The following is a 27,125-nucleotide window of genomic DNA, read 5'->3' on the forward strand; positions in this document are numbered from 1 at the left end:
ACCCCTCAAGGATTTTATTCAGGGGTACATTGAGCATTTTGAATCCACAGGTTCTTAACAAGAATGTTGCTATAATGCCAAATTTCTCACTTTTAGGCTATGTGCCCACGATCCAGCGACACTGCGTCTAGTGCACAGTGCCAGCCCTCCTGCAGAGATGGGAATGCTGTCCATTGGAGAGCACAGCTGCCCGTGCCCACGATCCGGGTTCAGGCTGCTGCGAAGTTCTATTATGCTCGTCTCCACAGCATAAATTTACATGCTGCTGCTCAGGAAGCAGCACTGGATGTCAGTGTATGCTGCAGAGAAAATAAGTACAGTGGGCATGAGATTTCTAAAAATCCTTCCACTGCGCTGCTGCTGCACAATGCAGCGTTCTGGACGGAGCGAAAACATTCTGCGTCCAAAACGCTGCAAATTCTGATTGTGGGCACACAGCCTAAAAAGCTACGATGGATGGATGTCAATATAATGTCCCACCCCCTACGTATTCTAAGCTGGCTCCCTTTTGTGCCTTTCATGTGGTACTAAAGGGTGTTTAGCCTTGTATTTAGCCAAAAAATAAATATTAAAATAAACGAAATGGGGGCCCCCCTATTTTTGATAGCCAACTAGGATAAAGCAGACAGCTGCAGCCTGCAGACCATAGCTGGCCTTCTAGAATATGGGTGTACGCCCAGGGAATGTATCCCCCATTTTCTAGGAGTGCAGACCCTCCATGTGAGGAGTGTGGGTGCACTGATACTGCACCCACTCTCCCCGGGTCCACAGCAGCAGTGTGAGTGCAGTCAGCTCAGCGTCTCTGAAAGTACCTGACAGCCACTCTGCACATGTGTCTAGCATCTAAGGAGGAGGAGGGATCACGGGCATCAATGCTGCGCAAGGTACCGGGAACACCGGGTGGAGGTTATAGGGGGTGACCTAGCTGGACCTGGGGAGGTGTTTTCTGTCACATGTGTCATGGCACATGTGACAGAAATCAGAGGAGGATGAATGCGGCCGACGCGCTGGTCGTGCTCGCTGCCATGTTGGATTATTGAGAGGGGTCAGGGGGTCATTTTGGCGACATCGGGGGACCGGGAAGCAGATATATCTCCCATCTGACATGTTTGATCATGCCAGGTGAGAGAAATAAATTTTTACTGGCGCTGGTCACGTTTGGCATTTACTGTAACGTGACCATTGTTATACGGTGTATACCGACAATCATGTGAGCAGGGACTGGAAAAAACGGCCCAAATCGTGATCTCCAGGGTCTCAGCTACCCCCGGCAGCTGAAACCCCGGAGATTTTCCAAAGCTGGGGGGCGCTATTTACTTTATTTCTGCATGTCGTTTATAAATGGCGGATCAGAATAAGTACTCTATTCTGCTGCCGTTTATCTCTGGAAGGACACTTTTTCACCTGCGATTTTGATGTGCGAGTGCAATCCCATAATAAATCTGATAGCACTCTCACCAGTGTTAATCAATGAGGCAGTTTCCTCTTTCCTGTTATTTCTTGACACGAATCGTGCTCTCAGTGCAATCGCAGCATGCTCCGTTTTGCAGAGCGTCTCAGCTCACGCACCCCCATGCAAACCTATGGGAGCATGTGAAACATCGCACTGCACTTGAATGTTATGCGACTACAGTGTGGTGCACTTAGAGACAGACAGCGGAGGAGATGGGGAGAAAGTGTTCCCTCCCATCTTTTCCGCTCCTGTGATGCGATCGCAACATCGCATGACCCTTGGCTGACACCCGCACCAGAGGGTCATTAGCATATTGCTTCCGATGCTCTCGCATCGGAAGCGGTACGCAAGTGTAAAAGAACCCTAAAGGATACTTTACACGAGACGACGGATTGTGCGATGCATCGTCGGGGTCACGGTTTTCGTGACTCACATCCGGCATCGTACACGACATCGTCTCGTGTGAAACCTCTGAGCGACGCAGTATCACTCACAAATCGTGAGTCGTGTACTTGTCGCTCAGTTTCATAATATCGTTTATTTTTCCTGCAGCAGGTTGTTCATCGTTCCCGTGGCAGCACACGGCGCTCCGTGTGACACCACGGGAACAATGAACACCACTTACCTGCGTCCAGTGCGGAAGGAAAGAGGCGGGCGGGATGTTTACATCCCGGTCATCTCCGCCCCTCCGCTTCTATTGGCCGGCCGCTGTGTGACGTCGCTGTGACGCCGAACGTCCCTCCCCATTCAGGAAGTGGACGTTCGCCGCACACAGCGAGGTCGCTCAGCATGTAAGTACGTGTGACGGGGGTTTCACGACTTTGTGCAACACGGGCAACGATTTGCCCATGACGCACAAACAGGGGGCGGGTACGATCGATTGTGAAATCGCACAATCGGTCGTCCTGTGTAAAGCAGGCTTAAGGCTGTCGTAATGAGGTTAAGTAAAGTTCGATTATTTTCTTCCTGATTCTTATTTCAGGGATGCCATTGGTCTACAAATAATTGAGTTTTACAGTCACCTAAAACTAGTCCCATACCCAGCATAGGGACAGCTATAGTTCTAATTAGGTGGCGTTGGAACAAAGTAGAGTGAATAATATCTGCGGATTGAAAAATTACTTGAAGCCATAGTAGTTAATTTCTATATACGTTTAAAGTTTGATCATGTTTGTATGATATCGCAGTGTTCATGTTAAATAATCATGAAACCTATCCTTTATGCCAGGGGTGGAAAACCGAGGAAGTTTTCTGCGGCCCCTGGACAGATTCCTAGGGCCACAGTTCTCGGGCTGGCAATCGCGTCTTTCCGGCCACTGGTGCTTTAAATCCCCATGTGCACTGCGGGGACGCGTATTCTGGAATCACAGTTGCGAGTCAGTCACGCATCACCTGGTAGGGCCGCACACTCTCGACAGGAGTGGGTCGGCTGCATGTATTTCTATGTAGCTGAGACGCTCCTGTCAAGAGTGTGCGTCCCTGCCGGGTGATGCGATGTGTGACTCCAGCCGAAGCATTCACTGCTGAGCGTTACATGAGCGTACCATTGGGTCCTCACACTGGCTCCAGGACTTACTTTGTGGGCAGGGTTAGCTCTCTACGCTCCTGTCCCACAGAAGACGAGCAGCAGCAGCTTCACGGCTTCCAGGGCTGTGTGCCCACCCTCCGGTGCTGTGTGCAAACCACAGTGCTGTGTGCTTCCACCCCCTGTGCAGTATGTGTTCCATCCATACATAGTGCTGTGTGCTACCCCCCCCAGTGCTGTGTGCTACCCCCCCAGTGCTGTGTACCACCCCCAGTGCTGTCCATGTTCTCCTGTGCTGTTCATGTCCCCTAGTGATGTCTTTGCTCCGGAAGTGCTGTCTGTGCCCCCCAGTACCACCCTAGTAATGTCTGTGCTCCTCTGGTGATGTCTGTGCTCCGCAAGTGTTATCTGTTTTCCCCAGTGCCCCCCCCCCACCAGTGCTGTTTGTGCTCCTGCTGTGATGTTCATAACCCCCAGTGATGTCTGTGCTCTTCCAGTGTTGTCACTGGGAAGACTGAATCTGCAATAGGCAAGTAACTTGGTAAAATGAAATCAACTGTGAGAGCAATAATAAGAAAATGGAAGACATACAAGACCCCTGATAATCTCCCTCGATCTGGGGCTCCATGCAAGGTCTCACCCCGTGGGGTCAAAATGATCACGAGTGGTGAGCAAAAATCCCAGAACCACAGGGGGGGACCTAGTGAAGGACCTGCATAGAGCTGGGACCACCGTAACAAAGGCTACCATCAGTAACACACTAAGCTGCCAGGGACTCAGATCCTGCAGTGCCAGACCTGTTTCCCTGCTTAAGCCAGTACATGTCTGGGCCCGTCTGAAGTGTGCTAGAGAGCATTTGGATTATCCGGAAGAGTATTAGGAAAATGTCATATGGTCTGATAAAACCAAAGTAGAACTGTTTAATAGAAGCACAACTCGTCATGTTTGGAGCAGACAGAATGCTGAGTTGCATTCAAAGAACACCATACTTACTGTGAAGCATAGGGTGGCAACATCATGCCTTGGGGCTGTTTCTTTGCAAGGGGACCAGGACAATTGATCCTTGTGCATGAAAGAATGAATGGGGCCATGTATCGTGAGATTTTGAGTGCAAATCTCCTTCCATCAGCAACGGCTTTGAAGATGAAACGTGGCTGAGTCTTTCAGCATGATAATGATCCCAAACACATCACCAGGGCAACAAAGGAGTGGCTTAGTCAGTCTCCAGATCTCAACCCCATAGAAAACCTTTGGAGGGAGTTCAAAGTCCGTGTTGGCCAGCAACAGTCCCAAAACATCACTGCTCTAGAGGAGATCTGGATGGTGGAATGGGCCAACATAACACCAACCTTTATGAAGACTTACAGAAAATGTTTGACCTCTGTCATTGCCAACAAAGGATATATAACAAAATATTGAGATGATCTTTTCTTTTTTTATTGACCAAATACTTATTTGCCACCATAATTTTTCCAAATAAAATCTTGCCAAATCAAACAAGGTGATTTTTTTCTGGATTTGTTTCTTGTCAGTAAGTAATTGTCTTTCCCGTATGAGAAAACCGGACCGAGTGTCGTTAGTTATTTTCATCAGTTTGGTCAGTTTCATCACTTTTTCTCATATGTGAGAAAAAACCTGACCCATAGGATTTCCATTTTTGTTCCGACACTTGACATCTGTTGAATTTTGTGCTGACTGCTCGGTCAGAGGGGAAATGAACACATGGACACATGAACAGTTGAATAACTATTATATTTTGAGTACTGTTCGTGAAAAAAGAGCTTAGAAAAATTGATAAGTTACAGACTCCCCATCAAACCGAACTCCCTGCCAGTAACAACAAATATAGAGTAATGGCAAATGTAAAGGACAAACTGCAAAACCATTACTGAAGCCAATTGTAAAAACTAATTTTAGAACAAAATGTAGTTACATAAAAGAAGAAAATTGTTCCCTAAGGTAGACAATCCTTTTTAAGTCAGAAACTGAAGCTTTGATGTCACAGGAGGACATGTTATGTTAGATATCTCGTGTTTTATGTTTTGATTTGTTTTCGTGGCTTGTAGGTATTTTACTCCATTATATTAGAATAATTGGTACTTGCCTTCCCCAGGGGATTGGATAAGAAGTCAGTCAGGTTTTTCCTATACATTTATGCAGCCATTAAGACTCCGATGGCAAGAGCTTGCAAACAAACAGCACCTAAGGCTGTGTGCCCACGGAGAAAGTGTCCTGCGGATATAGCAGGAGCTCCCAGAAATCCGTAGCACAACTTTGTCTGAGCTGTTCTGCGTTTTTGGTGCGGAGGTCCTGCGGATATTATGCGGGCATTCTGCATTGAGGACCCAGTACCATGGCTTAGACACTGCATCCTCAGTGCAGAACAAGTGCTGGAGTGATCGGTGAGTTCCTACTTACCTGTATCGCACAGCAACTTGGTTTCCGGCTAAGCTCCGGCTGTCAGATGACCGCAGCTTGTGCAGGCCCCGCCCAACTCTTGCAGCCCGCTCCTAGCTCCGTCTTGCTCTTCTACACCGAAGGAAGAGTCTCCGGTGTCTTCAATCAAGGCAGGTAAGTATAGAGATCAGTGCGGAATAATCCACATGAATAATTGACATGCAGTTACGTGCGACTGCGGGAGATCCGCAGCATTTTCCGCAGGCGCACATACTGCAGCATTGATACAGCACTCCCCAAATCCCGGATAGGATAACATGGGAAGTGTCTGTACTTGCGTAAAAGAAAATCCCAAAAATCTGCAGGTTTTCCGCAGCTAAATCTGCAGGTATTTTCTCCTGTGGGCACATAGCCTTACTCTCCCCTTGTCCCTTTATCCCTTTCCTTGTGGTATATAACCCCTCCCCCCACTTTTATACATTGAATTGCAGAATTTGAGAGTTCACAACATTAGACACTAACCCGAATTTTGTATTTGAGTTTGTATCAGTCTTATAAATTTTCAATACAAATTACACTTAATAAAAAAATAAAAGGTGAAGAAAAAGCAAACCAAACAAGTGGTGCATGAATCTGTAATTCTGTTACATGGGATATGCATTATGCTCTTTTGGGTGACCTTTTCTCCCTTACATCAATGCACATTGAATCAAGATAAATTCGTACTTGTTCTGTTTTCTTCTTTAGTTCTTTAAAGAACAAATTCTTTCCTAGCTAGCAATGAGCAATCTTGAAAACATTGTGTGGGCATAGGTAAGATGAGTGCAGGATTCTTGTGCACTTAATCATGTCATACAGATAAGCAGGGGAGGATGTCATTTGCCTATATATCCTGGTTTGTGCCTATCTTTGGATGTGGCAAGTGATAAAGTACCAATTAGTACATTCCTGGGACGGACCTCTGTCCAGCCTTCGAGTGTTATTGTTTAGGGTCACCTTCATGACCATGTTGCTAATTATTTCTTAAAGTTATTTTGACTGCTGGCAAACCATTTCTCCCTACACCAAAAAATGATTGATAATGCAACCTTTTATATATGTACATTCAGACACTGTAACTGTTTACAAGATTATGATCGAATGGGAAACCTTTTTGTATGAATGGTTAGAGATTGTGCATAAAAAAGTGGTACACTTTTTTTAAACTACCATTCGAGTCAAACTAAAAGGTAAAGCAGGCGGTACAGGTGCAGCCTATTGTTTACATGAGGACGATCCATAAACTAGTCCTGCCAAGCACATGCTGCAATTTTTCTTCTTCATTCACTGCCACAGAGTTGTGTTGAGCAGCAGCCCAAATGCTCCATTACTGCCCCACTCCATACTGCTGCAGGCAAGCTAGTGGTGAAAAAAAGAGAACGGTGCCCACTGTATCAGGTGGAGGATTTCCTACTGGTCAGTCTTCCAATGAGCTGATATTTTAAAGGATTTGAAAGTGTTAAAGAAGTGGTTCACCCATATTTATTATTTGCCAGATCAATATTATGTTGAGAAACAATGTTTCTCTTAAATACCTTATGTTGGCAATAGTGCCTGTGAGCGGCGCTATTGCAGTGCACCCTTCCCCATCGCCTGACCCCCGGGCTCCGTGACCTCAGGGATCCAGTGATGTCACTTCAACTTCCTGATCTTGTGACATCACCGCAGCCGCCTGCACTCTTCCTGAGTCACTGGTCTGTGGGCAGTGTTTCACCACTCGTCACAGCCCAGCGTGTCTCTTGCTTGCAGCGCTCTGCTGTGAGGGAGCAGAGAGCTGATGGGCTGTCACGCTGGGCTGCGCTGAGTGGTGAAACACCGCCCACAGCCAATCACTCACGGAGACTGCGGCCGGCCGTGCTGATGTTAGGTCAGCAGGAAGTTGATGTGACATCACCGGATCCTCGTGGTCACAGAGCCTGGGGGTCAGGTGATGGGGAACAGCGGTCCGCAATAGCGCCGCTCACAGGCACTACTGCCAACATAAGGTGTTTTGAGAGAAACATTGTTTCTCAACATATCGATCTAGCAAATAATATAAATATGGGTGAACCACTTGTTTAAAGTAGATGTTAAAGTGTAACCATCGTTTTAATTTCTATTTCATAGATCAATAGTATACATGAAAATAAACAACTTTGTAATATTTGTTATGAGACAAATTTGTTTCCTTCTCTCCTAGAATTGATCAGTTATTATCAAAATTCTCACTTCTGAGGTCAAATCTGTATTCGGATGAGTAAAAAGCTGTGGAGAAGAAGCGCAATAGGGTTTTACCCCAATAACACACGGGGTAGAGACAGGGAGCAGTACTACTCACCAAGTGAAGTTGTGAAAGTCACAACTACTATGCAGGCATGGAAAGTTTTGATCAAGGCAGCAGCAACCCAGACTGCAGATAACAGAGAACAATAGAGGAAAATAGGGTTTTTTTGAGCCGCGCCAATGATCACTTCTCAGGTATTCAGATTAATGGATCTTTATTTTGCACAGGTCTACGCGTTTCTGGAGTCTCAGCTCCCTTCCTCAGGACCATCCGGCATAAGAACACATCAAATCTCCAATGATTTGATGTGTTCTTATGCCTGATGGTCCTGAGGAAGGGAGCTGAGACTCCAGAAACGCGTAGACCTGTGCAAAATAAAGATCCATTAATCTGAATACCTGAGAAGTGATCATTGGCGCGGCTCAAAAAAAATCTGTATTCAGTGAAGATTTTCCCATCACTGAGATAGGAGATGGCAGTTATACTGATGAGAATCTATGATGACAGGCAGAGGGAGGAGCTAGAGGCAGAGCTCTATCCCTCCTCCCTTTTCTAGCTACATAGAATCTCATCAATAACTGCCATCTCCCATCTCAGTGATGGGAAAGTCTTCACTGAATACAGATTTAACCTCAGAATGGACAATTTTCATAATAACTGATCAATTCTGGTAGAGAAAGAAGCAAAATTTGTCTAAGATAAGATATATTACTAAGTTGCTTATTTTCATTTATACTATTGATTTATGAAATATAATTTAAAATCATGGTTATGCTTTAACACCTTCATGACCTATAATGTACCCATATGTCATGGTTGGAAAGGGGTTCTTGACCTATAACGTATGATTATGTCATGGAAATTGTATGGGGCACAGGAGCTGCACAGCAGAGACTCTGCTCTCACTGCCAAAAGCAGTGCCTGCACTACCCCAAACTATGTAACCCCCAAAATGTTGTGATCAATATCGATCACAACATTTAGAAGGCTAAGAGAGGGAGTTCCCTCTCCTGTTTGATCAGCACTTCTGCGACGTGATCGCAGGCGCCTGATCATAACCATGGCAACCTTCCAGGTCAGCCAGCTTCGGCAAGTCTGTTAGACCATGCCATGAGCAGGATCTTAAAGGCTTGTGTCATTGCACAGCTAACAGGTATAATACATTGCAATGTTGATGCATGGCAATGCATTACAACAGCCATCAGAGTAATGAATGTTAAAGTCCCATAGAAGAACTAAGTGTAAAAAAAAAAAGCTTTTTAAAATTGTAAAAATCTAAAAAAAAATATCACAAAATAAAGCAAAAAAAAAAAAAAAATATATATATATATATATATATATATTTATACCAATTAAGACTTTATATTTATGTACAAATAGACAAAAAAGCAAGCATACTTGTTATCACTGGAAACCATCCTGTCTGTCAAAAAAGCAAGCCATCAAACTGCTCCATCAGTAGAAAAATAAAGGTATAGCTCTGAGTATAGCCATACAAAAACTATTTTTTTTCTACAAAATTAGTTTTTATTGTGCAAAACATAAAAAGCAATATGAATATTGTATTTGTAATGACCAGAAGAATAAAGCAGTCTTATCTTGAATTGCTGTTTTGTTCATTCTGCCTATTAAAATCAGAATACAAAGTGATTTAAAATATATGTGCCTGAAAATGGTAATAATAAAAACATTAACTCATCCTTCTGAAAACAAGCACTTACATGACTTTTCAGGAGAAATATAGAAAAATTATAGCACTCAAATAATGGCAATGCAAAAGATTTTTATGTAAAAATACAGACAAAAAAGTTTTGTTTTTTTTTAGTGTGTGTGATGGCAGCCAAATATAAAAAGGATATAAACTTGGTATCGCTGTAGTCGCACAGAGCCGAAGAAAAAAGCCATCTAATCATTTATACAGCACGGTGAATGGCATAAATAATAAAGGAAACCAATTCTTGATCTGCTGTTGATTTGTTCATTCTTTCTCACAAAGATCGCAGTAAGAGTCGGCTCACATTTATCCTGCGCTCTACGCTGATCGTTTGCATTGGGATTTTCATGTAAATCTCTGAAATACATGATTAAGACGGAACCCCTGAGTCAAGATTCATTGTAATGAGGCAGAAGGAGTCACTGTGGACTCTGTGGCCTATAATCCAGCGATGTCCCTCTTTTTAGGTGTCTCTTTAGGCATGCACAATAGCGCGGTTGGCCACAGATTTGTGCACCTCTGAAAAGTCGGAGACAACTAAACAGACCGAAAGGAGTCTGGAGTAACACCAATTGCCTCATTAGGGAATGGATTCATTGGAGGCTTCATCTGAATCACATATTTCAGATATTTAGATGTAAACCCCGATGTAAGTGCTTAGTGTAGAGCATTGGATACATAAGAACTGATCCAAAATGTTCTGTACCCCAGAACGCCGCATAAAAACAAGTCTCCACTTGGGTCCGTCATCTCTTAACAGAAATATAGGGGGTGTCTAAGTTACTGGAAGCACAAAGGCTCTGAAAAGCGACACGTCTCTCATCAAAAGAAATCTAGTGAAATCTGCCCTCCTAAATCCAAATTTGCTCCTCCCTTCAGAGCACCAAAATGTGCTTAAACCTCAGTTAGTGCCCACATCTTTGAAATTAATGTAGTGTGGAGAGCTCCCTTATTTTACAGGTACGTGTTTCCAGAAGCACAAGCTGGGCACAATCTATTGAGCACTACAATGGCATATTTGTATTTTTCACTCTGCAAATTCCATTGCCAGATTGTTTCTCGAAAACGCCCATAGCGTAAAAACATTTATTGCCCTTATATGATTTCCCAGAGAGGTGTGAATTGTAATAAGGAGTCACTTGATGGGGGATTTCCACTGTTTAGGTACATCACTCTGCAAATGGAGTCCGCAAATTATTCTAGAAAAATCTGCGCTGCAAAAGTGACCTGACCATTCCAGCAAAAACGGCATTTCAATATGGCGCTCCTTCCTTTCTGAGTTATGTACTATGTCTGAAAAGTAGTTTCTAAGCACATATAGGATATTAGTGAGCTTAGGAAAAATTCTATAACAAATGACATGGTCCAATTCCTCCTAATAGCTTTTCTGAATTGTAAAAACTTGGGGCTAAAACACCATTTAAGTGGAAACATTTTAATTTTTCCTTTCCACAACCCAATGTTACACAATTGTGAATCATCTGTGGGTTTAAAATGCTCACTGTACCACTAGATGAATTCCACAGGAGTTATACTTTCCAAAATGGGGTCACATGTGGGTTGTTTCCGCTAGTTTTGGCACCATAACCACTCTTCAAATGCGATATTGCTCCCACAGTAGTCTATTCTTGCCAAATCTGTTCTTCAATAGCGCTCCTAAATTTTCCATTATGGTATCATAAAGTACAATGTGTCACGATAAAACATTCTCCGAATCAGTGGCATCCATTGACGTGTTCCAGAGTTATAACCTCATAAAGTGACACGAGTCAAAATTGCAAAACTTGGCCTGTCTGAAGAGACTGGCTGGGTGGTGAAGGGGTTAAGGGGGGCTTTACACGCTAGCGATATCTGTACCGATATCGCTAGCGTGCGTACCCGCCCCCATCGTTTGTGCGACACTGGCAAATCGCTGCCCGTCGCACACAAAATCGCGCTCCCCCGTCACACGGACTTACCTGCCCTGCGACGTCGCTCTGGCCGGTGATCCGCCTCCTTTCTAAGAGGGCGGTTCGTTCTGCGTCCCAGCGACGTCACACGGCAGGCGTCCAATAGAAGCGGAGGGGTGGAGATGAGCGGGAAGTATCATCCCGCCCACCTTTTTCCTTCCGCATTGGTGGTGGAGGCAGGTAAGGAGATGTTCCTTGCTCCTGCGGTGTCACACACAGCGATGTGTGCTGCCGCAGGAACGAGGAACAACATCGCTAATGAGAGGTAAACTATTTTTTGTTTTAGGACGACCTCTCCGCAGCAAACTATTTTTGCCGCTTTTGCGATCGTTTTAGGTCGCACATAAGTGTCCCATTCTGCGATATCTTTAATGACGCCGGATGTGCGTTACAAACAACGTGACCCCAACGATAAAACATTTAATGATATCGTAGCGTGTAAAGCCCGCTTTAGTGTCCGCTTTTTAGCATGAGGATTGCATTGTAATCATTGAGAGAGTGGCTTTGCAGAATATTTGACAAATTTTGTCTTTTTTTCCAGAATCTTGCCCATACACATATGTTAACCGAAGCTCTGTCTGCAATGAAAGAAAGGGAATCCAAATTAAAGATTTGCCATAATGAAGAGAACTTGGTAAATGCATCTACAATAATCTCCTGCTGTTACGTTATTGTCCCAGTTTATAGTGAATGTCGCGAGCTATCCAAAATTTTTGCTAGAACAACAACCTTTTGATTTTCCCAGAGATATATTTGCTGTACACTTGAATAAGTTGTTGTATTTTTATGAAGAGATTTTATTTACTTGCCTGATGATGGACCTCTAGAACTGGTGTCCCGAGCCCTTAAGGGAATCTGTCAGCAGATTTTTGCTATGTAATCTGACGACTGCAGGCAATAGAGGCTGAAATACAGATTTCAAGAATGTGTCATTTAATAAGCTTTGTGCTGTTGTTTACTAACCATGAAGGTTTTATCACTAGGACATTATCATTGCTGGGAATAACGGCCTCTTGCCAATTCTCCGACCATGTCCCCTCCTGATACGCAGCTCACTGTCAATAGATAACGTACTCAGAGAGCTCTGGTGTGGGGGTGTTAGCTTTCTCAGCTTTGCTTTATGCTACATTCAAGAACTCTGATTGTGTCACAGCTGCTGCACCCAGTAAACTAAGTGACACTCTTAAACGCCGAGAACTCTACCCATAAAGGCCCGCCTCAATCAAAGTGCAGTGCATTTCTGCAACTTTGATTAACCATATTTGTGCAACCAAGCATCCAATCTTTCTACAACAGGTATTCCTCCAATCAGCATCTTCGTGCCTGTATGGCACTGCATTAAGTTCATACTGCAAATCCTGGTGGTTGGTCCTCTTTAAGTGTTCTTGCACAAATTGCAATTATTACTCATCCTCAAGACAGGTAAAGAATGTTTGATTAATCAGAAGCTCCAGTGCCAAGAACCCCCCCCCCCCCAACAGAAGAATATGGATATGGAGCCCCTTTTCCGCCTCACTGATCTTAGAAATTAAATGGAGTGGCATGGTTGAGTTATGGGACTGTGCTAATTCACTGCATGGGCATTGAATGGAGCCACAGTGCACCACCATGCTGCTGGGTTTAGTCTCCCACTGCAGAGGATAACATTAAACAGAATCTGTCACCAGGTTTTTGCTACCTCATCTGAGAGCAACATAATATAGGAAGAGTGACCGTGAGTTCAAAGAGCATAGATAAAGAGATCTTTAGGAAAAGTATTTCTAAAGATCTTTTATCGTATGCTAATGAACGCAAGGACTAGTCCCAAGGGTGTTATCCCCCAACATAGTCCATCCTCTTAGCATGTTAGCACACCCACCGTGGTGTACTAACCTGCTATTCAATGCAGCATCACCAGCGGTGACACGCGTACCTGTGTTCGCTGTGACCACGTTTCTGAATGCCGGGCACTTCCGGTCATGCGCAGTTTAAAGTTGGGTGTACGCGTCCCGGGTTCAGAGAGGTCTACTGCGCATGACTGGAAGTGTCGGGGACTCAGAAACCCGGTCACAGTGAACACAGGTACGCGCGGCACCGCTGGTGATGCTGAGTTGAATAGCCGGTTAGTATGCCCCCTGTGGGCGTGCTAACATGCTAAGAGGGCGGCTAGTCGGGGGATATAACACCCTTTGGACTAGTGCCCTCACTCATTAGTGTAAAATAAAAGATCTTTAGAAATACTTTTTCTAAAAATCCCTTTATCTATGCTAGTGTATACAGGGACAGTTAGGCAGGGATTAGCAATATGCACCCAGAACTGCTCATGGTTCTGGGTGCATATTGCACCTGACAGGTTCCCTTTAAACACTGTTTATCTACAGATTACTCAAATATTTACTGTTCTATCTGAAAATAAAGGAATTAAAAAACAAAAATGTAAATTTGCTATCTGTGATTTTATAAATGTCCAGTCTGTAAAATTATATAATGAATTAACCCACATGGTAAATGCCATATAGAATGCAAAAAATGAAAACACAAGAACTAATACAGTATATAGCATAACCATTTCCATGTCCATTAGATGATCTAACCTAATATTCGCTACTATGTTTTTTCCTTCAGGATCAGTTGGTGATTACCCTCCCTAATCCTGGTCCTCTCACATCAGCCGTGGTCTTATTTCTGCACAGTATGAAGCAGCTCGGAAAAGAACCTTTGACTCCCAAAATGCTCTTCAGCCAGCTCTGTCAAAAGTAAGTCATTATTTAACTAGCATTTCCATTCACATATCTTCAGACTTCTATGATTAGGCGCTTATAGTGCACTATGCCGAGATACCTGCACTTCGCCTCAGGTCAGGAATTTTATAGAACCATTTAATATTTGTTCTTGCTGCAGACCATTAAGCTGGGTTTATGTTGAGTGTGCAACATTAGTTATATAACTATACATCTAAAATAAAAAAATATCGGTACGCTGCTTATTGTTCACTAATTGAAGATCTTGGAATGTCTTGGCGTTGTGCTACAAATACTAAAGTCTATTGAAATGAGCAGATTGAACATGTCCAAGTTAAATGGCACTTGTTTAAAGGCCCAGTCACACAGCCCATGCAAACTGCATAGGGCAGAGCGATCATTAAAAGTAATCATTCTGTCTTCAATCAGCGATCATACTTCAGGAGCACCTTGTTTACATGGGGTGATGTATGTATACTGACAACAATACTTTTTATACAATCTACTTAGCTGGCAATTGAGCATCTTGCAACCGGTGGCATGTGTACACAGACCAACTATCCAGAACCAGCATCCTTTAGAATATTTGTTTGCCAATTATTAGCTAGAAAGATAAAGTAGTGTTAGGCTATGTACACACATTGCAGTTTTGGTGCAGAAATTCTCTGCATCAAATCTGCACCTCCTGGCATAAAAATGCACCAACAAACGCATTCTTGTTTTTGGTATGTTTGGGAAAATTGGGATTCATCGTGAAGAGCACACTTCTCCAATGTGCCAGACACCACCGAATTTGAGCATTTGCTCTCTCAAGTTGGTTACGATGACAAACTGCAGTCAGTTGGAGATCCTGATGAGGATTACGAGCATGCAGTTGAGCTTCCCTGAGATTGATTCTGACAATATGTGCTGGAATTATTTGGTTATACAATCCGATTGTTGCAGCAGCTGTCTGGGTGGCTGGTCTCAAGATGTTAAGGTAAAGATGCTGGTTGTTGAGGTTCTGGGCTGGTGCGGTTACACCTGGTCTGCGATTGTGAGGCCGGTTGACTGTATTGCAAAATTCTCTGAAACACCTTTGGAGATGATTTATGGTAGAGAAATGAACATTCAATTTACGGGCAACAGCACTAGTGGACATTTTTTCAGTCAGCATGACAACTGCACGCTCCATCAAAACTTGCGACATTTGTGGCATTGTGCTGTGTGACAAAACTGCACATTTTAGAGTGTCCTTTTATTGTGGCCAGCCTAAGGGGTGCTTTACACACTGCGACATCGCTAGCATTTGCTGGCGATGTTGAGCGCGATAGTACCCGCCCCCTTCGTGTGTGCGATATTGTGTGATCGCTGCCGTAGTGAACGTTATCGCTACAGCAGTGTCACACGCACATACCTTGACAGCGACGTCACTGTGACCGCCGAACAATCCCTCCTTCAAGGGGGAGGTGCGTTCGGCGTCATAGTGACGTTACTGTGGCTTCACTAAGCGGCCGGCCAATAGAAGCGGAGGGGCGGAGATGAGCAGGACGTAACATCCCGCCCACCTTCTTCTTTCCGCATTGCCGGTGGACGCAGGTAAAGAGATGTTCGTCGCTCCCGCGGTGTCACACATAGCGATGTGTGATGCCGCAGGAGCGATGAACAACATCGTACCGGTGGCAGCAGCAGCGATATTAAGGAAATGAACGACGTGTCAACGATCACCGTTTTGGAACAATTTTGTGATCATTGATCGTTGCCCATTAGTGTTACATGCTGCGATGTCGCTACCGGCGCCGGATGTGCGTCACTAACGGCGTGACCCCGATGATACATCGGTAGCGATGTCGCAGCGTGTAAAGCACCCTAAGGCTCACCTGTGCAATAATCATGCAGTATAGTCAGCATCTTGATAAGCCACACCTGTGAGATGGATGGATTATCTTGGCAAAGGAGAATTGCTCACGAACACAAATTTTGGAATACTTTGTGAACAGTATTTGAAAGAGGTCTTTTGCGTACGTACAAAAAGTCTTAGACCTTTGAGTTCAGCTCTGTGTAGACAGACAGACATCCAGCAGATATAAAACTTTGCAAGCACACGAGTCATTATAAAATTGGCATGTGGAGCTTATTGTCCAGCTTTATATTAACCAAATAAATAAATAGAAAAAACATTGTGGGGTACCCTCAACCGGCAAAGTAACCGGCAAAGATGAAGCAGACACCTCTGAGCTGATATCATTAGGCTGTTAAGGTCCATGGTTATTGGTTCCTTCCCAGCTTGATAATACCAGCAATCAGCCTCCCCAGAAGTGGTGCATCACATGAGATGCTCCAATTCTGATGCTTCGCTTTGGCTCTTGGTGCTTCGGCAGTCAGGGTAAACTCTGGTGTTAGTAATGGAGAGGTGTCTATCAGTCACCCCTATTACCCTATTACTAACCCAGTAATAAAAAGGAAATGCGCGCACACACACAAATACTTAATTGAAATAAACACTCCCCCACACTTTCCCTCATTCACCACCTTTAAAGAAAAAGAAAAAATTCCATGCACGTAGTCCAACGAATCCAATAAACAAAATTTATGAAGCTTTGTCCTGACCCTCCATAGCATTTGGCAACAGCCACTTCCAGGTTACGCTGCGGTGTGCGTGACTTGTCAGCTCTAGACTAGATGGGTAGATAAATAGATAAAAAAAATAATAAAGAAAGTAGGAGAACCACCAGGTAACCACCAAGTTGGTGCAAAGCCTCTCTGGCAAAGACCAAACCATTCAAATGGAGATTAAATGGTAGTGACAATATAACCAGTCTCTGCCAAACAGGAAAACTCTAGTCTGGGTGTGACTCCTCCAGAATCAGGAGAGAGCAGGTCACATGACGAAGTGTGATATCTAGGGAAAGGTGCAGAATGCTGGCAAGGAGTATATTACAAACAGTCAGCATGCTGCAGCCTAGCTACTCCCACAAATTATAAAGAAATCCTGGACAACCCCTTTAAGGCCCCCATACACATTAAACAAACGCTGGCTGAATCCATCAATAGCGATAGAACACGGTCTTGAAAGCGCTAAGGAGGCCGCGGTGATATAATAGTTTTGTAGATTTATTAGATGTTTACAGCCACAACACATTTCGATATCACAATATCTTCATCAGGTAGATATAAAGTGAAGTGTGGGGAATATTATTTAAAGTGGCCAATGTGATTTCATTGGCTACCATCGAATTGATTTAAAAGATTAACCCTTGATTGATCACATTGGCACCCTACATGGATAATAATTGATATAAAAACTCATGATTATTTATTTTTATTTTTTTTTTAACATTTAAATCACAGTTATAAGAATGAATTAAAAACACAAAAATATTAATAAAGTTAGGTTATATTAACATTCTCATTGTTTTAACTTAACACTACCTTCCTAAAATCAAACACAGGGAGATAAAAATGAAATAATAAAAGCCATGTGTGGATTCTGTACCTATTATTATACTGCATGTAGCTAGGAAGAAAAAAGGAAGGGTCATTATTTAGAAGGCGCTACCTATTTGTGGATTGTAGGCAAGCCATCCATTGTTGGACAACAGTTAAGTGCATTTTCCAGCACAATAGGTGCTGTTGCTCCCCTTTCAAGAATCCAAGATATGGATTCCGTTAAACAGAGAAACCCAGATCAATGTTCGGCTACGTTTTCAACAGTCAGGTTCAAACCCTCGGGATGTAAAGTCCCTAATTTAAAAATACAATAACTCTCACGTTTAATGAGTCTTTCGAAGTGGTCGGACCCAGAATTATCTATATGATTGATGATTAGTAATCTCAAATATTTAGTGTCTTTTTGATGTACATTATAAAAATGGTGGGACAGACTATGCTGTTGAAAACCATTTTTAATATTAGACCTATGTTTGTTCAACCTAGCATGCATTGTTTGCACTCTGCGGCCCACATATTGCAGGCCGCACGTGCACTCAAGCAAATAGATTACATAGGTGCTCTGACAATCCAGATGGAATTGGATGGGAAAGAGGGAATTTGTGGTCCGGGAAGTGAAACAGGTAATATTATTCCCAATGACTTCACAGCACATACACCTAGGGGTGTTGCACCTGAAGTTTCCATTATTAATGGAGATGGTGGTATTTTTAGACAAACCATTAAGATTAGGGTTACTTGGCGCCACTAAATTTTTAAGATTTGTATTCCTCCGGTAAATGATGGAAGGCTTAAGGGGAATCTGGTCTTGAAGCAACGAGTCGCCTCGTAAAATAAACCAATATTTCTCCAGGAGTTTATGTATTTGAATTCTAGATTTACAGTAGGTGGTAATTAAACTAAATTTACGTGGGTTTGGTTTTCCTTCACTGTTTTTGTCAGTGTGCTGTCTTCTATACTCGTAATGCAATGGTCCTGTGTAAGATGTTTGGTCTTACTGAAGGCATCATCCAACAATTTGGATGGATAGCCCTTTTTTCTTAACCTTTTGCGCAAAAGGTTAGATTCCTGGAGGAAATCATCATCACTGTCCATGTAGGGTGCCAATGTGATCAATCAAAGGTTAATCTTTTAATCAATTCGATGGTAGCCAATGAAATCACACTGGCCCCTTTAAATAATATTCCCCACACTTCGCTTTATATCCACCTGATAAAGACATTGTGATATTGAAACGCGTTGTGGCTGTAAACCTCTAATAAATCTACAAAACTATTATATCACCGTGGCCTCCTTAGCGCTTTCAAGACCGTGTTCTTTTGCATTCTCTGAATTCTTTCCCCGTTGTGGGACTCACGGCATGAGCAGCTTGGCCGGAGGTCATATCTCAATCAGCACCAGAGACGTCCACCATCCCCACTGACCTGTCACATGACCGGCTTCTAAGGATTCCGTTCCTCTGGATGGTCACTACGGGCCGACTCCCTGGCAGCGCATTCAACCCTCGTTCTACACTGTGGTTGTGCAGGGCTGCACAACCACATCAGGTGAGTACATTCTAACACTATCCTTAACATTATCCCGTGGATCCTTCACATGCGCTCCTTTTTTCAAATTCTTTACATCAATAGTGATAGGCTCAGCTGACAGTCCAATGTGCATGAGGATCTCCTGATCTTCTCATGACGGCATGAGGAATCTGGTATGTTCGATTTCGGACTGCTGAAGCTTTTGTTCTCAGTGAGAAAAGGTGCCATCAGTGGACTCTGGCAGCAGCACTCTCATAGAAACCACAAAACCTGTCTCCTAGAAAGCATTGGGAATGTGCCGAGCACATGGGAGCTGAGGGACATAAAAAGGGGCCCACTGCTGTCACCTGTGTGATTCTACAGGACTTCAGCCTAGAGACCATGGTTCCAGCTGGTAAATTACAGACCTGCTCCATTGTCGAACAATTTGCAAAACTCAGGTTGGGACAAACTTAGTTACCTGGCCACATACCCCACTGTGCTTGGTCAGCTTCCTAAGCTTGCCACCATCGCCCCTCGGGTGTCCGCCAAAAGCGTGCTGCTGTCTGAGGCATTTAGCCCAGGATGCCCTGAAGTTGCTGAGCTTCTAATCCCTGGCAAGCCAGCGGAAAGGTGAGACTCTGTCACTTGCACCCTCTTGTGTCCATGCTGGGAATGTATTGTATGCTGTTGTCTGTTGGTGACCCAATAAAGTCTTACTGGAGTGTGGTACCCTCACCCTGTGTTGTCTGAGTAGGAGTACAGGCATTCAGTGGGATGAGCCCTGGCCTGTGCGGTATTTCCAAAGATAGCTAGGCCAGCGGACGAGAGCACTCGCTGACCCTCACGTCTCCACCCCAGTGCTTGCTGATAGGTGCATGCAGTTACTGAGCAAACCAATTACTCTTAGGGGGATATTATTTATTTAACTCCCTTTTATATAACCCTATTAACTCCAATTCACCTTACAGACTTATGGTCCAGTCACACATAACGAGATCGTGAACGAGATCGCTACTACGTCACAGTTCCCAGATCGTTGCTGAGTCGTTGGTAAAATCGTATGTGAGGTGTCACACACACCGACTTTAGGAACGAGCATGCGACCCGTATAACGATCTTGTAAATCGTCGGGTCCCTGTCACACAACAGCTGTGGTAACAATTCCGATCTTGAATCACTCATCTAGGTCATTAACGAAATCGTTAGCTAGGTGTCAAACGTACAGATCCATCCTGCCCAGCAGGACTCCAACGAGCCAAAAATGGCCCAGGCTGTTCAACATCGACCAACGATGCAGCAGGGGGGCGGATCGTTGGTACATGTCAAACATGACAAGATCGCTAGTGAAGTCGTTGTTGCGTCACAGAAACTGTGACGTAGCAACAATCTCGTTCACGATCTCGTTGTGTGAAGTGGCCTTTAGTAATGGTTATTCAGTGGTCCATGGATTGGGCAATACCGAGAAAGATCGCGGGATTTAGAAGAACCACCATTAGATTCACTTGGTCACCAAGGTTGGGAAGGAGTTAAAGGGAACCAGTTGGGTGCAATATGCACCGAGAGCCACAAGCAGTTGTGGGTGCATATTGCTAATCCCTGCCCAGCCTATAGAAGCATAGATAAAGGGATCTTTAGAAAAGGTAGTTCTAAAGATCGTTTATTATATGTTAATGAGGCCAGCAACTAGTCGCAAGGGCGTTGGTTCCCTTGGCTAGTTGGCACCCTTAGCATGTAAGCACATCCCTGTGGGTGTGCTAACATGCTAATGAATGCGCAGCGTCAGAGGTATGGTCATGTTCACCTCTGCTGCCACCACGCCCGACGCTGTATTTCGGCTCAGTGTGCATGATCAATGGACTTCCAGTCAGGCGCACTATGAAGCGGGGTACGCGTCCCAGCTTCAAACTGGTGTAGTGCTCATGACTGGAAGTGCTGGGGACTTTTGATAATGCGCACTGACCCTATGCCCAACATTCTGAGGCGGTGCAACAGACACAGATATGGGCTTCACTGCCGATGATTATGCTGGCCAGTGTGTATTGAATAGCATGTTAGTACACCCCTGTGGGCGTGCTAACATGCTAAGAGGGTGGAATGAGCACAGGAACCTACGCCCTTGCAACTACTCCCTGCACTCATTAGCATATGATAAAAGAACTTCAGAATTCCTTTTTCTCAACATCCCTTTATCTATGCTAGTGTATACAGGGACGGTTAAGGTACCGTCACACTAAGCAACTTACCAGCGATCCCAACAACGATAGGGATCGCTGGTAAGTTGCTAGGAGGTTGCTGGTGAGCTGTCACACTGCGACGCTCCAGCGATCCCACCAGCAACCTGACCTGGCAGGGATCGCTGGAGCGTGGCTACACGAGTTGCTGGTGAGCTCACCAGCAACCAGTGACCAGCCCCCAGCGCCGCGTGGAAGATGCTGCGCTTGGTAACTAAGGTAAATATCGGTAACCAACCCAATATTTACCTTGGTTACCACCGCACGCAGCTACACGTGCAGAGAGCAGGGAGCAGCGCACACTGAGCGCTGGCTCCTTGCTCTCCTAGCTACAGCACACATCGGGTTAATTACCCGATGTGTGCTGCAGCTAAATGTGCACAGAGCAGGGAGCAGCGCACACTGCTTAGCGCTGGCTCCCTGCTCTCCTACTTACAGCACACATCAGGTTAATTAACCCGATGTGTCCTGCAGCTAGCTACATGTGCACAGAGCAGGAGCCGGCAGCACAGGCAGTGAGAGCGGCGGAGGCTGGTATCGAAGGTAAATATCGGGTAACCAAGGACAGGGCTTCTTGGTTACCCGATGTTTACATTGGATACCAGCCTCCGCAGAAGCCGGCTCCTGCTGCCTGCACATTTAGTTGTTGCAGTCTCGCTGTCACACACAGCGATCTGTGCTTCACAGCGGGACAGCAACAACTAAAAAATGGCCCAGGACATTCAGCAACAACCAACGACCTCACAGCAGGGGCCAGGTTGTTGCTGGATGTCACACACAGCGACATCACTAGCAACATCGCTGCTACGTCACAAAAGTTGTTCGTTAGCAGCGATGTTGCTAGCGATGTTGCTTAGTGTGACGGGGCCTTTAGGCAGGGATTAGCAAATATGCACCCAGAACTGCTCGTGGCTCTCAGTGCATATTGTACTTGACAGGTTCCCTTTAATATATAACTCTTCCACTATATCAAAGTAATAAACAACATCAATTGCAGATGTACTAATTAACATTGTGTTGTCCCACGAACAAACTACGGTACGCATTAATCGATGTAATTGAATGTATTAAAAAAAAAAACTGTTCCTATGCTGAGGTACTTAGATACAAACCCACGCTATCCTGTTTGTATACGCTCTTTTGCTTCCTCCCTTGACCAGGAGCTGTGGTATGTACGAGGGCACATTTATAAGATTCTAAGAACTTTTATATATATATCTCCAATTGTGGAAATTATTATTATTCCAAGATCCTTGATGAAAATATACTTTTGTTTTTCCTTGTTTTTCCTATAACTGTCCCATGGATAAGCCAGTTAGAACTGCTAAATCTAAAGGCAAATGGTTATGCTACATAAGCCATCTAACCCTTGGGCCCTGGATCATGCTTTCTTGTGGGAAGACCCTAGACTCATGCTCCGTGAACCTTGAGCAATTGCACCAGGTATTGTTATTTTGAAACGCTGGTGTTTCAGAGAACACCATTTGATAAATCAGCCAGGGACCATAGACGTGATTCCGCTGGCCAGCTTTTTCCTGCCCCATTCCAGTTGATTGGCAGATGTCGCATTGTGTACACACATGGGAGAGACCTGTTGGTCAACTAGGTCGATGCAGGGAGAAGTAATCGTAGAACGTTATTGCACTAGTCAGGTCTCTCCCTAGATTACAGTGCAGTGTTATAGAGGAAAGTATACTAGACTACAATTGTGCATCCAGGCTGTTTTATACCAGTTATGGGTTATGTAGCACGAATCCAGTGACCAATTTGCATTAAGTCAACGAACCAATTCATAAGTGTTATTTCCCTCAGACGATCTGTCTGTGGACATAAAATCTCAATTTGCTCCAATTCTCGGACGAGTCTCCCTCAGACAAACGTAGTAGGTCTATGAAAAAACAGAGAACACACGGACTCATAAGTGGTTCAACGCGACACACGGGAGAGTTGTTGTTCTCATCGGAGTATTGCTTTATCTAAGCAGCTCTCCACAGTACAGTATTCCTCAATACTCCCTTCCGGAACTGCAGCATAGTGTAACATAGCATTGTATGTTAGTACCTTGAAAAATACTCTATAAATGTCAGATTTTGCTATTTTTCTTTGGCCAGACCTGGTGGTGATCATTTCATGTAAACTACCAGAGCATGCAGTCATTGAATAGCTCTTCTGCTGCTTGTGTACTGAGTTCATTCAGCTTGTTAGTCCTAATTTATTATTTCAACAAAACTGGGCAGAAGATGGCTAATCACTTAATCACCAACCTAATTATGTGCTCTGCTGCCGCACAGATGTGGTTCTTCCTGACAGAGTGGGACGTTTTGTTCTCTTAAGAGGTTCTGCTGCCAAGCAATAGTGCTTTATTGGTGCTTGTTTCGTTCAGGTCAAGTGACACTGTGCGGATAGCTTCTGTTAAAAATTACTGTTGCTAATAAATTGCGCTCTTGTGGTGTGCTTTGCTAAAATTACAGGCAAAAAAAAAATTAACATAATGGTAACAGTAGTCATCTTAATAATCAGTGGCTTTAACTAGAAGTTATTTAAGAAGCTTAATCGACTATTTCCACAATAGGATCTTCTAAACTGGGATCTCCACTGATGTCCTCAACTAATGGGTCCAGGTCCTCGTTTAAATTAGGAAAGTGTTTGTGCATGAGAAACTGCCTGTAGATGATTGACTTTAATAGGGAGGTGGATTTTCATGGGTAGAGATCTGCCTTGATTAAATTCATGCAGTGACCCGATCATTGTGGTCATCACTTGAATGCCCATTTCTACTAATATATCATTTATGTTTGATGGTCATATCTGAAGTTCTTATTGTACCCTTTTATGGTCCTCTAGTTACCATGTAATTCCGTAATACAATTCCCACATAGCTGCTTACTATAGATATGTAACTTTATCTAAAGGCTGCTTTATATCGCATCGATGTCGCTGGTGAAAGCACCCACCCCCGTCAGTTGTGCGTCACGGGCAAATCGCTGCCTGTGTGCGCACAACATCGCTAGGATCCGTCACACTATACTTTCCTGCCTAGCGACGATGCTGTGGCCAGCGAACCGCCTCCTTTCTAAGGGGACGGTTTGTGCGGCGTCAGCGACGTCACACGGCAGCCAGCCAATAGAAGAGGAGGGGCGGAGAGCAGCCAAAAGAAAGTGCCGCCCACCTCGTTGCCGGAGGACGCAGATAAGGTGTTGTTCGTCGTTCCTGGGGTGTCACACGTAGCGATGTGTGCTGCCTCAGGAATGACTAACAACCTGCAACGATATTTGAGATTAGAACGACGTGTCAACGATCAACGATTAGGTGAGTATTTTTGATCGTTAGCGGTCGTTCGTACGTTTCACACGCAACGGCGTCGCTAATGAGGCCGGATGTGCATCACGAATTTCGTGACCCCAACCACATCTAGTTAGCGATGTAGTTGCGTGTAAAGCCCCCTTTAGGCCTCATTCACACATTCATGCAAAACACAAACGTTTTGCATGGTCCGTGATGAATGTGTGTATGTGTTTTGTGTTCAGTGTGCTGTCCTGTGCTATCTTTATGACATCCAGATACCACATGGATAGCATGATAATGTACTTGTACACCCCAGTACTGCTGTCTCTGGCACTGCTACCGTGTTTTTCCAAAAATAAAACCTCCCCCAAAAATAAGCCCTAGCAGGGATTTTCAGCATTTTCGGAGAAAGGCTTAAATATAAGCCCTGCCCCGAAAATAAGCCCTAGTCGCGGATCTATAATGAAGTGTCCCTGCAGCTAAAAAAGATACAGATACTGCAGGAGACTTCATTATACACAGCGGCACCCGGCAATCACTCACCCGACACTGAGCGACAGGACCTGCAGTGATCACACACCCGCACACATCAGCGCTCTCTCTCTCTCAATCAGATCGCACACGCACATCGGATCGCATACACACTCACCTCATCCAGCGACACCAATCTCTTCTCGCCGGGAGAATCCTGAGAGGCAGTGCAGTGGAGCGCAACGAACAGGACCTGCGGCCGGACACGTGACTTGCTCTCATTCCCTGCTGCCGTAAGTGCTGAATGTGATGTGTGTGTGTCTGCGATCGGCTGTGTATGTCTGTGTATGCCTGCGATCAGCTGTGTGTGATCTACTGTGTATATCTGTGATCGGCTGTGTGTATCTGTGATTGGCTGTGTGTGTCTGCGATCTGCTGTGTATGATCTGCTGTGTATATCTGCGATCTGGTGTGTGTGTGTGTGTATGTGTGTCTGCGATCGGCTGTGTGTGATCTGCTGTATGTGTCTGGGATCTTCTGTGTGTGTCAGGACGGCGTGCAGCACCGACCGGAGATCACAGGAGGACCTGGGAACCATGCAGACGTCCTGGTCTGGGGAGTATGAGTCTCCTGGGAAGTGGGGGGGGTCTGCTTTTTTGGGGGGTAAACTTACCCCAAACCGTGTTTCTCAAAGAATAAGACCTCCTCCAAAAATAAGCCCTAGTGCTTTTTTGGGGGTCAAAAAAAATATAAGACAGTGTCTTATTTTTGGAAAAACACGGTATTACTTATGGGTCCCCCGTCAGTGCAGTGAATATTCATGAGCTTAATGAGCGGGCCCGGAAGTAACAGAGACAGTAGCATCGGAGACATGTAAATATACGTTTTTTTTTGTTTGTTTTTTATGTGACCTGTGTTTTCTCCGATGCATGTTAGTGATGTCACACGGATCACATCAGTGTGCGGTCTGTGTGACACCCGTGCTGCCAGCAGACATGTTATTAACAAAAATACACTGACTCGATTCTTATTAATCCAAATTGGACCATAACTAAATGTGCCAATGGGGTATGTGCACAAATTCCATATCAATTAACAACTGTCCCCCCTGAGGAAGCGGTCTGTACTAAAAGGCATATCCTGTATAAAGTAAGCAAAATGTATGTAGGGGTCTTTATACTGTGGGAGGAGTATGATGGCGGGGATACACCTTTTAGCATGATTACACATAGGGGAGTTTGAAAAATGTAATCTAATATAAGCACAGGCACTTTATAGATTATTATTTACACTGAACCACTGTTTCCATAGGCATATTTTGTATCGCCCTGTCCATTTTCATCCCAAATATTAGTCCATGTATGTATGCTACTGGTTATATGTATTCATTGTTTTTCTGTCCTGCTCAACATATTAAATTCTCTTGGCTACTTTATCCTTACCACTTGGATTTATTAAAATTGTTTGATAATTCAATAAAATTCCTTTTACATGTTATACTCCCTGTTCTTTTGTTTAGAAAACAGACATGTCGCCACGTGGAGCACACAAACAGGCTTGTGCTCTACACAGATGTACGGTCTGTGTGAAAACACGGAAGTGTCAGTAAATCCATTGAGTTTAACGGGTCGACATGTGTCCGGTACGTGTGAAAATGGACATCACAAGTATTGTAGACATGAATATGTGAAGGAGGCCTTAGGCCTTATGCGCACACTGCGTTTTTACCCACGGTTTTATCCACGATTTTGCTGCAGAAATTTCTTGAAAAATGGTTGTAACCTTTCTGCAGACATTTCCCAGCAAAACCTATGGGAAAAAAAAATAGCTGTGCGCACACTGCGTTTTTTTCTCAAGAACATTCTTTCTGCAGAATTTCTTGAGGAAATGAGCATGTCCCTTCTTTTCCGCAGGTACTTGCGTTTTTTGCCATAGATAATTGTCAAAACTGCGGGGACCAACTTGCAGAAAATCCGCAGCAAAAATGCGGGTGCGGGATTCTTTCATAGGGTCCGAGTTTTTCTTAAGTAAAAGTCACTTTCTAGTGCGCACATAGCCTAAGAAAGTGGTATCAGCACGGACCCAGAACACAGACGTCTCAGGAAAGTCTGCGTTAGGCTATGTGCCCATATGCTTTT

General features: G+C 44.3%; 1 protein-coding gene across 3 annotated transcripts in view; it reads left to right on the forward strand.

Moving 5' to 3' along the window:
• Window positions 1-27,125, forward strand: part of USP45 (ubiquitin specific peptidase 45) — a 210,726-nt gene that overhangs the window by 87,152 nt on the left and 96,449 nt on the right. For all 3 annotated transcript variants that reach the window (XM_075340100.1, XM_075340099.1, XM_075340101.1), the window contains 2 exons: window positions 11,882-11,974; window positions 13,945-14,075. In XM_075340100.1, the coding sequence (XP_075196215.1) occupies window positions 11,882-11,974; window positions 13,945-14,075 (224 nt within the window). The remainder of the gene's footprint in view (window positions 1-11,881; window positions 11,975-13,944; window positions 14,076-27,125) is intronic.

This window comes from Anomaloglossus baeobatrachus, chromosome 3 (assembly GCF_048569485.1).
Source record: "Anomaloglossus baeobatrachus isolate aAnoBae1 chromosome 3, aAnoBae1.hap1, whole genome shotgun sequence".
Lineage (NCBI taxonomy): Eukaryota > Metazoa > Chordata > Amphibia > Anura > Aromobatidae > Anomaloglossus > Anomaloglossus baeobatrachus.